Consider the following 16,653-nt stretch of genomic DNA (forward strand, 5'->3'; position numbering starts at 1 on the left):
ATCCACTAATTGTGGTGATTCCGTTGGAATGGGCTCATTTTTTTTCGATGCTGGTGAGGCCAGCACCAGCCATGATAGCAGCTCTCTGAGGCTATTCTTTGTGGTTTTTAACGAGATATGATTCCTGACCTTTGGCTCACACTTTTCAACAAGTGTCCTCTGAGAGTGAGACTCATTGTGTGATGCAACACATGCACATACTTCGATCTTAGTCTTGGAGCCTCAATTTTTGCAAGTGTTTTTTAAACAGATCGAAGGCCTCGCGAGAATTTTCACTTTCATTTACTGTCTTAAAGCAATTTAACAGGATACTTTCCATTCGATGGAGTGATTTCACAGCTCAGGCATTCGGCCTTTAGAAGGAGGGAGGTGCACCTCCAGCTGAACAATGTAAACATTAGCATTTTGCAGCCCACATTTACCATATAGCAGTGGAATTACAGACTCGCCTCATCTGTTCTCTGTAAAATAATATTGGAAATCTCAAGATGTGCATTTTTAGGGGGGGATTTAAGCAGTGTGGGTCCAAAGTATTCATATTTTGGTGTTTTTTTATTGGAGAATAGGTGTATTAGAGGCCAATTAGAAAAGAAATCATGATGTAGATTTAAATCGCTGTTAATAATCCCCACTGTCACTTCTCTTGCCCAAACTCCAAGCTGCTTCTTCTTGAGATTGACACTTAATAGTAGGGATTTGATATATCAACACAAACAGGCCATGCCAAATTCAACAGTGGAAAATCCTGAGCGTGCTTTGAAATTGATATATGATCATACGCAGCCTCATTTCAGCATTATTTTAACAATTTCAAGATGATATGAGAAGTGATGACCAGCTGACGGGATGTGTAGATTCAGGCCTTGCTTTGCCGGGGCCTCCACAAACAACTTAATCATGTTCTACTGGCAGTAGTAGCCGATTCCTGCCAACTGGAACACGTATGTAGAACCTCCTATCCATAGATTATTGTCTGCCTTTTTCTCCTCTCCTCCCATCTCCTCTTCTTCTTGGACTCCCTCTCCTCCAGCCTCCCCTCCCTCCCCCACAGGCTCTGTATATTGTGTGCGTGTGTGTGTGTGTGTGTGTGTGTGTGTGTGTGTGTGTGTGTGTGTGTGTGTGTGAGAAAGAGAGGGAGCCAATGTCACAGTGGGACCATTGAAACACCATTTTAGGAGACAATGGGCTCCTCCTACAGGACCGTAAACAGCTCCCAACCTTACAACTGAACTTAGTCAGTGTTTTTAAGGGGGGGGGAAAAGCTTACATCTGTCTTTACATCTTACTCCTCCCTTCCTTAAACCCTCCACATCATCCCCAAGAATGTAGCTCAGTTTTCCTAAGTCCAATTTTTTATGCCTCTTTTTCTTCTGAATGACTCTCTTGTCATACAGTGGATGAATACACTACTGTTCAGAAACATCACAAATATTGCACTTGACAATTCAAATGACAAAAAGTATGATTCTTTTTGTTTTACCTCTATTGTCCACTAAAATGCAGTGGAAATCATTTCCATTCAAGGTATATTTAAGCATGAAAGTTAATTCTTCACCTTCAAAAATAAACACGCTTGAAGGTCCACGTACTAGCAAGAAGCCCTAAAATTGCTATAGATTAAATCATAACAGCTCCTGAGCTCACATGGCAACAACTCCATCTCCATGACACCTGAGCAAACTCCATCCACTGATGAAGAGCTTGCGTCAGAGTTGAAAGCACAGGAAAAAGCCAGTAAGGGGACCTTAAATTATGATTGTTTTAGCAAAATATTGTGCCTGGATTATGATTCTCTTTCTTGATTGAAGTAGTTATATAGGATTACCTTCGGAAATCATGTTCGCATAGTTAAGTGTTTTATTCAGTGTCACAACATTGAAAAAATATGTCACAATAAACAGGACCTTACAGAAACCTTCAACTCTGCAAAAATATTTGGAATTCGAACAAGATTTTTTTATGAATCCGTTGTGTTTTATCATTTATTGCTTCATAATCTCCAATCAGAAATTGCAAGTCATTCCAAATAACCTACATGCAGCTGATTACATAACAGAAACCTAAAGACCAATGTGTGCATATTGTTCAGTGTTGTTCTGCGCATTCAGAAATGAGTCACTGTGGTGGTGTTTGCATGTTCTTCCTGTGTTCATGGTATTCCTTCCCATTCCAAACAGAGGTAACTCAGGAGATTCGTATGCAGATAGAGAATGTGAGCGTCTACCTCTGCTATGCATGCTGGGATGGGCTCCAGCACCTCTGCAACTCTGAATAAGCCAATATGAATCTGAACACGACTCCACCTTTGGCCCGACATTTCATTCGATGCAAAAAGGATTTCTTTTTTCTGTATCGAGCAACAACACCCCAAATGTTTGAAGAAAAATCCAAACCCCATGCAAGGACAGGTTTTCTGTCGCCCGTGACTGTATAACACCGCAGTGTTTTGATGATGCCTGTGTGAGATACGCAGCCTAGTAAACTACTACACGTGGTTTTTGGCAAAGTCAGTCATCAGCGGCTTATCTGTTATCTCCAGATTTCAGAGTAAAATAAGTGTTCCTTTTAACTTTTCAGCATTCTTTAAATGGTTTCGGCACTATCTGATAAGCAAAGAAGAATCCAGTGTGTTTCTCTGACTCATGTACTCACACTCATTCACACATACTGTATGTGAAATAAGAGAGAAGAACGTGGTTACCTTGCGTCTTCTCAATAAACCCACTCCCGCAGAGCAAAGCAAATGGTTTTCATTAACTCTCACCAAGTTCGTGCACGCGTGTGTATGAGGCCAGCTCATTTTCCTCGGCCACCGTGTCCTTGATAAAACTGGGTTGTGCTCCATTTGTTTTGCATACTTCTGTTTTTTATGTGGTTAGATGCATGCAGGAGTCTTTTGACACAGATTGCCCAACTCTGGTTCCAAATCAAGTATTACACAAACCCTGACAAGCCCCCCCCCCTCCACTTTCAAATCTTTTAGTGGTGGACTGGCCTTTTGTGGTCGCTCTTAAGAGCATATTTAAAAAGGAGAATGCTCATAAAATAAAATTACTACTGATTTTCACATTGGAGGCAATCGATCACAGTTTTTGGCCCTGCGGGTTGTTTGGTAAATTCGCTCTGATGTGATTTACTTGCCACAGCAATTAGGCCTACGCCAAGCTATCTGTCACTGCTGGAAGAAACCTTGTGTCTCTAAAATAAGAACTTTCCAGAGGCTAAGATAAATAGGTTTGTTTTTAGGTTGACTACCATGCATTTCTGGACGTTTCCAGTGAGGGTGGCGGAAACGGTCCACATGAATCTGCCCAGAATGAAAGGAATAGAGATTTGATTTGAAAGTTGTGGCTGGCAGAACAACACAGATACTGTAGGTCACTCTCCACGCTGCTTATGCCTCCCCTACCGCAGAAACATAGCTCTACATATAAACTACCTAAAAATCTAAAACCTCCCTATATGGGTTTTCCTCAGTCAAATCTTATCAGCTGTGGAGCTCCATTTGTGGGTCACTGACTTGAAAACATTTGAGCAGCCCCGCTGTTGATAATCAAAAGCCCCTTCCACTGCCCGTCCTCCTCCTCCTGCTCCAGTGCCCCGCCCCTCCTTCTCTGCCTCCGCTTTTCACCGTCCATCTCCCAGAGAAACCTCGAGTTAGACCGGACATAGAGGGCATTGCCTTCAAAATCAAAGCACCCCCCCCCCCCCCTCAAAAAAAAGGGATGAAAATATATGAGGCTAAATGTGGAATATGGTATGCTAAATGGATCGGGTTACAAACAATGCCTGTGTATGTGCACGCGTAAAATTAGGGCTGAATACAACTAATAGGGCGGGTGACTTGGGTTTGAACTAGTCGGGTATTTCAGGGTGAATGCATCACATATTTCGGACCTGACTGACGTTAGAAAAACATAAAGTGCAATCAGATTATTTGATGCACATGACTAGATGTGATGTAAAAGTATTTATTAGCGCCTATAATAGGGCCGAACGGGTTGTTTTATTTTTGTTATTAGGAGCTTTTGTAATTTGCACTGAGGAACCAGACGTGTTTGAGTCATCAATGGGCGGTTTTTGTTTCAACTGAACATAATGCCCCAACTAATAAAAACATCTCTGTCTAAACGTATTTTTTTTTTCTTTCAGTAAAGGTGGTTTCCACGTTCCTGTCTGATTTTTTTGCGTGTAGATGCGACCCTCGCCGAAGCCGATTATATTTTGAAAACCCGTACCGGAAGCCGCGCGTCGTTTTGTCGCCACCTTGACGGTGGCCTCGCAGCCTCCCTTCGCCTGGGTCAGCATCTGTCTTGAGTCCGCGGAGCGCGCAGTATGGATCCGTTACGCATTACGCACTATGGTGTCCTTTCTGGCACGGATGGTTCTCTGACACGCGCTTCTGACTGGTGTACAGGCATCAGCTCTTAAAACGCAGGCTCTGCGGTGACTTACAGTGATAAAGAAACAATTAAAAAACATCCAAGGTGTCTGTTTGTCTTTAATGCAGAGGAAAGAGAATACACAAGTGGTTCGTGGAGACTTCCCTTTACGCTCCGTTCCGACGCGCACACACTCTTTTTTCGGACTTATTTTTCTTTTCTAACAGGATATCATTTGCTGCATCTACATTTTTTTTTTTTTTTTGGGGTGGGGGGGTGTTTACTATATGTGGATACTTATTCGGGACCATGGGAGACTCCGTGTTCCTCGACAGGCAAAATTCCTATCTCGTAAGTACCCAGTTTATTAGCCATGGACTAATTATACTGACTCGGATGTGCAGTTAGAAGGGTTGAGGGCTCACATCTTCTGTTGTCTGAGAGCGCGTAGGCGCGTGCACGTACAGTCAGTGCGTGTGCTTGCTTGGAGAACAAAGAGAAAAAGGTGTTTATTTTCTGCATGAATATCACTTTAAGACATGTTTGCATATATAATATATATAAAGCCTGTCTGTCTCTGTGTATAACCGATAATATGCATAGAAAGCGCTCTTGCAGAATTTCTATTATTTTCTGTATTTTAGTGAACAATCATCATTGTATCATCAGGCAGTTACGACCCCCTTTACACTCCGAATTTTTTAAGATATGCAATAAATCATTATGACTCTTAAGGTTTTAGTAAATCAAAAGTCTCCTGTAAAATGACACTTAAACTGAAACGAAAATCTGAAACTGGGAAGAGCAAAGGTTCCTCAACATGCAAAAACTTCCTGTGGTGGAACAGTTTAAGTGACATGTGTTATACAGAACACATATACACATGCTGGCACACTAGACCGCAAGGTTTCCTGGTTTGAAGAGGAGACTTTTGCTCTGAAAGTAGCTCAGTGGAGACACAGAAACCTGCATCAGACTTCACTCTCGAGCCGCAGGTGTTGTTTTTGACACTACACCTCAGAGCTCGGTGGCCAGATGAAGGCAAAACACACAGATATGGGTCAAGGCTGTGAGGAATGGTGAGGGCTCTGATGAGAACTGCACCTTCAAAATGAAACCTTCAGCATTTTGGAGCTCATATTTGATTAGGTGGCATTTTTTCCGACAAAGATTAGAAAGCCTTCAAAGTCTTGAGAAGCAAAAAGGTTGTTTGCAGAACAGGTTCATTCAAATTTGGGAATCGAGTTGGTTGGTGAACTACACAGATTTAAATATGCACAGATGCTGGTGTCTTATCATCTGCCCTCTCTCCCCTGTCCCCTCCTTCTCTTTCCATCTCTTTCCTTCGTCTCCTCTCCTGTGGTGAGGAATCCTCTGCTGACCGCCCCAGTGGTCTATCTGCTCATTATGAACACTGGCTACTTCCGTAGCTGGAAGTCCTTATAAACCTACGAACACTGATTGAACAACTTTACAATTTTCTTTGGCTCGGCTGGCAGCGTGCTGTGGTCTGGATTAGTGCTTGGCAATGGGGCTACAGTGGGGCTCGCCACATGACCCACGGCAGTGGGTCTAAAATTCATCCAGTACAGGCTGATAAGGGTTCGGTGCACCTCTTTTTGTGAACCCACTCAATAATCATGTATATGGGTGATCTAACTGGACTTGAGAGTGACACTAATACCATTTAATAATGTTAAAGCCACAATATGGCAAAATACTATATGATTATAGAACCTTTCAAATGGCTTTTTTTTCTTTTTCGTTTGTATAGAAAACGAGACAATACCGGTGAGAATAGCTTTAGATTTACCAGTTTTTCCAACACTCACCTGTTGTCCTGTTGTCATGAGCTTTGGGGAATGACTAAAAGAATGAGAGGATGGATACAAGCATCCAAAATGACTTTCCTTGGCTGGATGTCTCGGTTCGGCCTACAGACGGAGTAGAACCAGCTGAGGTAATGGTATCTTAATGGGCTGTGGTTCCTGCTGGATGCCACCCTGTGGAGGTATTCCAATTAAGTCCAGTGTGGAGAAGACCCCAGGGTAGACCCAGAGTACAGCAGAGGGATCACATGTATCCTTCTTGTCTTGGGAATACCTCAGGGCCCTGCAAGAAGAGGATGGATGGAAGTAATGAGGGAAATGTATACTTTCTAGGTCGTCTGCGAAGACGAGATAATTTACAGAGATATTCGTTGAGAAATGCATAAGTAGGGCTGCAACCAGCGATTATTCCCCTTATTGGTGAATCTCTTAATTTTTTTCTTGATTAATTGATTAATCAGTTGGACCATAAAATGTCAGAAAATAGTAAAAAAAAACAAACAAAAATATTCAACCAGCAAATATTTATATTTTTGAAGCTGAAACCAGTGAATTTTTTTTATATTTTTGCATGAAAAATGAAGCGATTAAACAATGAATCCAAATAGTTGCTCATTAATTTTCTGCCATTGGAATAACCCTATATTCAACTAATCATTTTAGCTCTATATCAGTTGTCTCAGTTGAATGAGCCTTGAGAGAGTGTCACAGCTCTTTGATTCATCAGATTACTAGCCCAGCCGGTGCATGAGGATACACTATGAGCCTGTGGGTGTACTGAAGGCTTATTAACACATCTGCAAACCTTATGTTGATGCTCTACATTTCATGAGCAAGCATTAAAAATCTGGTAAAGTAAACAGAAGAAACAGAAGGCAAGCATGGTAATCTACTTTGTGCAGGCTTTATAAGGTAAGAAATTCATTCAGACAGCATCCGCTGATTGTAAACTAGTTAAATCTTTATTCAGGAAAACTTAAACCAACACTTTATTACAAAAAGCAGCAGACAGAGGAATAAGAGTTATGTCCTGACAGTGTGTCATACTTAAATATTAGTGCACTTTCAGCCAGGCTGCTCATTGCCGTCTCATAAATCCCCAACACTCAGTTGAACATGGTACAAGAATGCAGTTAAAATATGACAAAGAAGCAGTTCCAAATAAAATTGAATTTGTGTTAATGGAGGATTATGCCCCTTCAAGCCGCCCGTCGGCCACTGATGATAAACACATGCTGGCTGTCATCATTCCTGCCAGGGCAGATAAATACTTCAGATTCTAGGTTACCAGACTCGAGACACGCAGGGATGGAGAAGACTGAGACACAGAACCAGGAGGCAAGTGAGAGATATGTGTAAAGGCACCTCGTGGTCGCCAGTGCGTAAACGAGGCAGCCGTGCATTTGTTCCACTTGTAGTGACGTGTGATGTATTCTGCTTATGCGTCAAGGCATTGTACTAATGGAATACCATCAGGGACAACATATAGCTATGTTATATATATATATATATATATATATATTTGGATGGATCACTCAGGTCTTGTCGTGGAAGGAATTTGTTTTCCAGTTGCAGATTACAGATTAATTGGTACTAATACCGACCTTTTTAGTCAACAGAAGGAAGATTCATCACCTGCAAAGGCTATGAAAATGCCAAGAGGAACAAATCATTCCTAATGTAATGGATTATCAGCAATAGTAATACCAAGCTGACGTGGCCCCTTTTTGCGGATTAGAATATGATAAGTGAATTGGATATGATATATATTCATAATCTGGTGTTAAGTAATATTGAAGGTAAATTTGAAAGTGCTTTGAACAGTCTGAACTAACAACAGGCTGAATTTACAACTGAAGTCAAGAGAGTCACGATCAGTGCCGTAACAATCCTGCATGATGACCAGGAAGCAGTCGTTTACTCACGTATGTGCTGAAGTGCATTTGATTTGGTCGTGCCTTTGCTAGGTAAAGAACAACAAGAGTGGGAGTCTACAGTCATGCTAGCTGCTCTGCGAGGCTGTAATTAGCGCTAAACACAAAGAACAGTTGGTGAGAAGGTCATTAGCTTTGCAGGTATTGGGTCATAAACCAAAATATTGGCCAAATGACCATTTTGACCCGACAATCCCCCATCCTTATGGTGGTGCTGATGGAAAGGTCAGGGGATCACAAAAGTCAGTAGTTACATCCTCTGGGGACCATGAATATCTGTACAAAATCTCATGACGTTTCATCCAACAGTTGTTGAAAGAATATCTCTCTGGACAAAAGTGGGAGACAGACTGACTTTGCCATCAGTAGAGCCACGTACTGTGTCATCTTGTACTGCATTCACTGCCTCGCTTGTAATGTAATTGAACCAGCTGAACAAGTGGATCAAGCTTGTCCGAATCATTTGAACAACGACACTGTTTGCTCAGCCCAGTAGATTGATTAAGCTTCAGCAGATGAGCAATTAACTAATTTATTTAGCAACTGAACAAATTATGAAATCATCACACTAGATGAGGCAGGAAATGTAAGTCATGTAGTCATCATCAGGAGACTGTCAGGTGATCCAAACCGGCATTAATAAAATTTGATTCTGTAGACAACGTGGCTTGTTTAACCTGTTTTTTTACGGGGCTCTCCCGTAACATTGAATATCTCATTAGTATATGGCTCATGGGCTTTATTCTTTCTGGAGGGCCTATTCATTATGTAATATTCAAATGACTGCAAATATTAGATTCATAGAACCTGACCTGAACCAGGAAGAACAACAATGGCTTTTACGCTCTGATTAGTGTTCTGGACTGGAGTTGGGTCATAGGTCACGTGCACCGTGAAGGAATATGCTGTCTGGATGTCAAACAATGACAACAGAGAAATGAAAGAACAAGGAGGTTTTAGGATGGGAGTTTGATGTGAGTGAGCTGATCCTGGAGAGGAGCCAGCCGGCACTGAGGCTTCTGCCAACAGGCAAATAATGATTGTCTTTGTCCTGAAACGTTGTTCTGTGTTTACAAGTGCCAACGAGGGCCAACTATTACAACTTGTACACTTTCTTTGAGACAGCGATGCTGCATCCTTTTCGCAGAACGTGCATTTACAGCCAAAATGTCTAAAAGATCACTGTCCAGAGGCTCGCAGAGTGTGAAAAGATGTTGAATTGATTTTTTAATCAGCTCAGACTATACTGGATTGAAAAGAGGTGCCCGTGCGGTGGTTGACGCTGAGGAGTAAAGAAGCCGAGAGCCAGACAAAGAAAGTATTGATGAAATGACTGATTACCCTCCTCCACTATCGTTTTTTTCATCTTCGACTCTGTCTCTCTTTGTCTTTTCGAGTCTGTCTCTCATCACTGACCAAATAGAAAATACTCTGCCTTCCTCTGTCCATGCAGGGACCCTTGTCATCCTGAGAGCAGCTACCTGTTTAGACAAGCACCAAATTCCCTCCTTTTGTCTCCTCTTTGCTGTTTCTCTTGACATTTGTCTTTGCTGTGGTCAATTATTTTCTGAGACTTCAAAATCTCCTTTTCCTCCTCCTGCTCCTGTCCTTCTCGACCTGCATAACGCTGAGAGCAACTCAGCAACAAACTTCCTCGCCTTACCTGCCGATGTGTGACCTTGTTCTATTGCAGTAGGTGTGTTTGTTTTACTCCCCTGCCACTCCCAGTGCAAACAGCTCCGGCAGAACAAGCCACAAAGCCTTCAGTCTTGTGGCAAATTGAAAGGAGGTTTTTATAGAATGAGTGAATCTTTATTGATTTTCCTGAATGCCCATCCTTGGTGCTCACACGTCTGTAATGAACAGCTGTGCTCATGCATGTCTGCGTGTGTGTCTGTGTGTGTGTTTGTGTGGGCGGATGGCATCAACCATCCATACAGCTCCTTAGTCATCAGCACAACGAGTTTTAATAAGTTTTCCTAAGTATTATCTGACCCAGAGGGAGAATTTACCAGGAGTGGACATTTTGTTCGCAGGAGTGCAGTTGCTAGGAATGCACACAGATACTGAAGGATTTTTTTTTTTGGTATCACCACAAAAACCTGTCAGTCCAATATTGGGGAAAGACGTTTGTGAATTTTGAGAAAAGTCCGACTTTCATGTCAGCTGTCATTTGACTGCTTTTCGTAGCGTATGCGGGGCTTGTTGACCCCTTATCATGTAGGTCATGTGTTGACACTCCAGACACGTATCTGTGCATTCATTAACCTGGCACTTGAGATGATCGTTGCTCTGGAATTGCATGTGTAACACCATTCCAGCATGGCAGGAAAAAGGAAACCACACAGTCGAAAACTGCCTCTCCACGTTCCACAGCCGTCACCTCTGGCTTGTCATGACAACACTGTCTGTCCCTCCTTTTTCTCTCTAGACCCCGTCAGGGAAAGGCACTTTTATCAACAGCAAAAGAGAAGTCCGCCCTCCTCAAGACTTGTCTTTTTATGGAGATGGACGAAGGCTGAGGGGAAAACAAAGCGGAGTAAACACAGAGGAGAAAGTTCTGGCAAGATCTGAGCCACTGTTTGCTGTGGGAGATGTGCTTCCAGAGGCAGGAGTCTTTCTCCGGGCCTGAAGAAAATATGTGCTCTAGATGTTTTAAGGAGTTTGATTTACAGCTGAAGCTCTTGCCTGGTTTCGTCGTGACTTCATCCAGTGGTGTTTCTTTCTTGGTTGAGAAAGTTAAGGGAGTTGGTCAGTAGGTTCAAGAAACGGTTAGACATGTTTCCCGGCTGCTTGTGTAACAGCCATGAGGGCATGGTCTCAATCACCATGTTGCCGTGTGAAGTGCAGAAGTATTACATCACAGTTTGGCAATTTTAAAAGGACCTCTAACAGCATGTTCTCCTTGATTTCCCTGCACTGCAAAACGGTGTAATGCAGTGGAATCAATACAGAACTAATCAAAGCTACCATCCTGCGTGCTAAGAGTTTTGAAATCCACTACCTCGTGCACAGTGGTGTTTGCACTCTACCCGCACAGCCACACATGGATGCACACATACACATGAGTCATGCACACAAAGCAGAACTAGATGCTAAATTGTAAGAACAGACTGTGCTGTCCAGTGGAGAAAACCCTGCTTGTATTTTCAACACCTCAGACAGCTGTTACTCTCTGGGTGACCTTAGCAACACAGCTCTGCCAAAACTAGCCAAAGCTGTTAAATCTTAGCAGAATACACTTCACGGCCTTGCACATTAAAAAAAAAAAAAAAAATCAAGAACAGTGTATTTGCCCCTCCTAGCAGTCTTAAGACCAATAGTAATGCCTGCGGACTTGAGGCTGCAGTGAAGCTGCCCACAAAAAAGAATTACCCAAATATTAGGGGTTGGAAACTTTTTACAAAAGGTCAACAAGTCAAAAGGGTCACGCTGGCATCGAGCATTAGGTCTTCTGTTTCACTGCTTCGGTGTGTCTCCGAGGCTCAGCAGCAAAGTGCGTCCGCGAGCGCTTTTCTCTAACGAGGTGCATGTGTTTTGTTTTTTTTTCCCTGAGCGAATGCTCACGTACCAATCTGCGCCACATACTGAAGGACCTCACAGTGGATGTCTTTGTATCAAATAACAGAATAATCCCAGAGACGGACATTCAGTGCAATAATGGAGGAGGAGTTAAGCATCATTCACATGCCAGAGATCCGGTTCAGGATCACGTTTACTGATGAGACCCAAAGTCCAAAAGCCATTTCTCATTTAGGGTTAATTTCATCCGTCTTTCTGAAAAGTCCGAACGTGTTCCAGCGGTTTATTATTCATATTCTAAGACAAATTAGTATGTACTACAGCACTTTGCGACTTTAACACAGTTAAACAAAAATTAACAATTAAATAAATAGGATATTACATCGTTACTATGCCTGTGTAGACAAGCATAGAATAAGCTTATGCTCCAGGAATGTATTTCCAAGAAATTGCATTATTACAGAAGTAGATGTTTTCTTACTTTAAGGAGTCGTCTTAATGATCTTTTTTCCCATGCTTGCTGTTGCTGATAGCGTCATCTATCTCACAATGCTGTCTGCATAGTTCCCGAAACCAAAACATTCTAATCCTTTAGAGAAAAGTGCTAATAACCTCGGAAACATACTCACGCGTTTTCCCGGTAACACTGTGTGACACTATTGCTGTCCGCGCCACTTGCCGCGCTGTTTTGGCGAACTTCTTTTCGTGCAGCGGAGCTAATTTGCTCTATGTTAGAGCTGTGCACCGGACTTAAGACGCCTAATGTATTATAAGGAAATGTTGAGATTGCAAAGTACAGCAGAGTGTATTTAGCTAACACAATACAGCGAACGTTGTTTCGAAGTTTTGGAGACAGCTCGTCGAGGTATTTTTTTTTTTTTTACAAACAAATGTGAACAAGTTGCTTATGTGACTTTAAATAAACTGCCTCATTCTCAGTCAGTGTCACGACCTGTCAGAGATGAGCCGATACGTCCACCTGACCTGCCCGAAGGGACTCGCTCCATCGATCATTAGTGTTTGTGTTTGCAGAGTATGGGAAGCATAAAAAAAAAAACAACCTCTGAGAGACAGACGGATAGATGGAGACAGATGGACTGATAGAATCAAGGCCAGGCATATAGAAAAGATTCGAGCTGACATGCAGGAAGGCGGAAGTCACATTTCCAGTCTGGCGACATCTCAGTGAGCCTCGATGAAAGGAATATTCCGCGTCAGACAAGGAATAACGCAGATGATCCCTGGAACAACACAGATTTTTGTGACAGCAATAACACGTCGAAGATACCGTGAACAGTTTCGGCCTGCAGCCGATGTGCGCATTCATGTGCCAACGCATTTAACTTGCAGCTTGTCTTTGTGTGTGTGGACTGGTAAGAAGTGTGACCCTGGAGTTCTAGGGGCCTTTGACTAAGACTGGATTTGCTGCTCTCAAGGCTGCCACTGGAATGTGGTGGTGCATGCAAACACACATACACACACACACACACACACACACACACACACACACGCCCATTCCATTGTGACACACTTACTATTTACCTTCCAGTCTATTACAGTCTGTTAATATTTCTCCACTCTCTATCTTTTCTTGCTGGAAGTATTGTAAATTGGATTTCATGAGACCAGCACCAGTGGCAGGGGGAAACAAGTGGCTATTTTTATCCTTTACTTCAGTGTATGGCTTGGCATGGGCCTAAATGGAGATTAATTGCTGTTTTCGTAATAGATTCCTTCTATCAAGTTGCAGGGAGCTCCACAGATACAAAAAACAGCCTCAAAATTTTGTCAATTCACCGTCATTCCCGATTGATTTTAGGAAAAGTTTTTTTTTTTCTCGTGCATCTTTTCTACGAGTTGTGAAAAAAGCGAGAGGTGGCGTTCGTTTTTGCTTCTTGCACCTCAAAGATATACATAAGAAAAGAAAAGCTACACAGACGGGAAATCCTCAGGGTGTGTTGTCACCCTGGTGGACACTTGCTTATAGTAAAATGATGGGAGTACGTAAACGGGAAAAAAGTCCCCGCGTGTGTGTTTGTGTGTATGCTGACCATGGATAGCTGAGCGAGGATGTGCACGCGCGTTGATTGATGGATGAGTGGATGAACAACTCCATCCACCAGGCAGTGTTGTTTGTAGTGTCTCACTTTCTGCACTACTGCTTCTTCAAACTTTGTGCAACCGAAATGACTCATCATTTGTTACATCTGTATCAATCTGTTATAATAAAATTTTATTTTTGAACATTTTGGAATAGTGATAGATTTGGCAGACAGGTCAGGAATTCTTCCTCAAATACTTGAAATGAAATTTGATTGAAAACACAGCCATTGTTTGTCTCCCTGAGGATGTTGTGGTCGTAATTTAGAAAAACCAAATCCTAATGTTTGTGGTCAGGAAAAGTACAGAACAAACAGGCTCTTAAAGATAGAGAAAGGTTTTAGTTTTCTTCTTAATCTCCTCGCAATCTTTGACAGACTTTGTTCGAAGGTCAAAGTAATTGCTGGATGAAGAAACAAAGTCAGCAGAAAATGTCCCATGTGAAAAAAGTTTTTTTTTTAAATTTTAAAAAACGTGTTTTTAGTTTTATCTAAGTGGTTGCAGTGATTATATGAGGCACAATGTGTTTACTTCTTAAAACATGTGGAAGATAGTGGGAATATTTAAGTCTATCAGTCTACACACTGTGTAGACTGATAGTTGGCATCTACAACTAGCATTGTCCAAAGTAACACTTTTTAGGTTTACTAATGGACTTATATTGTTCAAAAAATTATTTTTACAAGCCCAGTATATCAGAAGTGTTAGTGTTTATTTTCCAAAAATGGGGAACAAATGAGGGGAACAAATCCACTCTCCAGCTCTTATGAAAACACTGAGGAACAGCAAAAGTAAACCCTGGAAAGTGCTGTTTTAAAAAAAATGATACATTTCACTCTGTGCCAGATTTTTTTTTTTTTAATCCAAGTTAGTGCAGAGGAAATATGGGCAAAAAAATGTAAAAAAAAAAAAATCCAACAGCACAGCAGAGCTATAGTGACATTAAGTGTACCATATAGTGTTATCCTGTGGTATAAATCATGTTCAGCGCAAACCATCATGTTCTGCTAATGGGTGAAATGGGGATATTACGGCGCCTTAGCGTCCACAGAGCTGCCGCCTGCGCAACATTCACTCATTCAGCGTCAGTGGTAATAACTGTTCCTAGTAATTAAGAAGCTCTCGGTTCAAAAATAAGCGGCACCTGGAATGTGTGGTAAACAGAAAGCACCACGCGCTATCTTTTTCCGTAATTTTACCACTTGCTGACTCCACTGCTAATTTGCAATTTGGGCTATTTGACAATTATTGTTCCACTGACACGTGAAGCTTGAAGTCGGGGGCGAGCTGCGGTACCAGTGCTGCATTTTTTTTACGAAGTCAAGGGCAGTGTTCGAAGCAAATATTTCTAATCCTGATGATTTTGCTTAAAAAAAGTACAGTGTGAGATTCAGCCCCCCTCCCCATCCCAATCCTTTTCATACGGTCCCTTTCACTCAGTGTATTTCAAAGTTTCAGCAGGGGACAGTGGAGTAAATTTAGACGGCTTTGTTGTCATCACGTTTCAGTGCCGGATCCGGTTTAAGCCTGGTGGTACGTGCTCTGTCGGTCTAGTTTCCCGACTCTCGGCACGAATCAAGCCTACATCAAACAGACCCTGTGAGAAACAAACTTTGATTGAGTTTTGAAGGCTCACACGGAGCAGTGCCAGTGGGAATGTGATAAGTAGTTTATCGTGTTAATTAAACACCCCATTAGCACTTATCAGCATCTGTTTCAAGTGTTCTACACCGAGTGATTATTGTTAACGCTTTGTAGCGTTCTTTAGTGGCACACATTCATACACAACACACGTTTCGGTCAGTTGAAGGTTGGTTTGGTCTGTCAGGAATGGACAGCGGGACCGGAGCGCTGTGTTCGCTCTCTTTCCGCTAGGAAATCAATAATAGACCAGCTGACCCGGCTATGACCTGTGTTACACGTGCAAAGAGCATGCACACAGGCACACACAAACGCACTGGCACATCCACTGTCCAGGGAGAACAAAGCACTGATGGGCAGTGACGGGTGTGGCGTGGGTCTCCAGGAAGTTACACTTGGCTAGAACTTAGTGGACTGAAACAAGACTGGCGGTTTTAAACGTTGATTTAATTACTTTTAAAGTGTTTTCTCTTATATGCAGTGGTTCATTGTATCTCAGTGGCTTACATCATATTCTTATTGTTCTACTTTGGCTGACAAATAGTCAGTTTATGGTCATTTATGGTTTTAATTTTAAAGCTTATTGTTTCAGTTTTTTTTTTAAAACCAATTTTCATAGAAAAATCCAAAGATTTCTTTTAAAAAAGGTATTTCCATCTGGTTTGTTTGTCCCAATGCAACTACAAGTTGTGTTTTACTGCTGAAAGAAGAGGATGACCAACGGATTTTACAGTTAAGAAGTTCGTCTTGTTTTTGAAACTAAGGAGAAAAGCTGGGAGTTAAGTTACTTTAAAAAAAAGAGTGTGGTTGAGTCAAATACTGAAAGCACTGATGGGTTTATTGGTGAAAGAATTACTTTAAAACTTTTACCAAATGCCCAATTCTCTTCTTATTTTGATATGAACTTTTCAATGGCGAGTGCATTGATATATGGAGAAATGGAGAGACAAAGAGGGGATCTGGTGTTAGATACTGTATGTGGCAAAGGTCTTTGGCCAGATTCAAACCCCATTGATGCGCAGTTACAAGTATCAATCATGAAGGAAATGCTCTCCAGTTGTTGAACTGTCAGTAGGACCCAGGGGCTGAAATCTGCCATGTGTCAGCCCGGTCATACATTCCAGCCCAGTCATGGATGGTTTTCAGTCTCCATCGGAAGCTGCAAAGTCAGTCCAGACTCCGCCTCCTCCTGCAGGAATAGCCTCGGGTATAAAAAGGGGCCCGGAGGTTGTTGGAGAAAAATAA

The 16,653-nt window shown here is 42.0% G+C and overlaps 1 protein-coding gene across 2 annotated transcripts in view; it reads left to right on the forward strand.

Annotated features, from left to right (window-relative positions):
- LOC120797946 (rho GTPase-activating protein 6-like) overlaps positions 1–16,653 on the forward strand; it is a 78,574-nt gene that overhangs the window by 30,732 nt on the left and 31,189 nt on the right. Inside the window, exon 1 of one of the 2 annotated variants that reach the window (XM_040141778.1) lies at positions 4,659–4,733. The exons of the other annotated variant lie outside the window; for it this stretch is intronic. Within the exon in view, the coding sequence (XP_039997712.1) occupies positions 4,692–4,733 (42 nt within the window). The 5' untranslated portion in view covers positions 4,659–4,691. Of the gene's footprint in view, positions 1–4,658; positions 4,734–16,653 lie in introns of those variants that run through there. 2 annotated transcript variants of the gene reach the window in all.

This window comes from Xiphias gladius, chromosome 13 (genome assembly GCF_016859285.1).
Source record: "Xiphias gladius isolate SHS-SW01 ecotype Sanya breed wild chromosome 13, ASM1685928v1, whole genome shotgun sequence".
Classification (NCBI taxonomy): Eukaryota; Metazoa; Chordata; class Actinopteri; order Istiophoriformes; family Xiphiidae; genus Xiphias; species Xiphias gladius.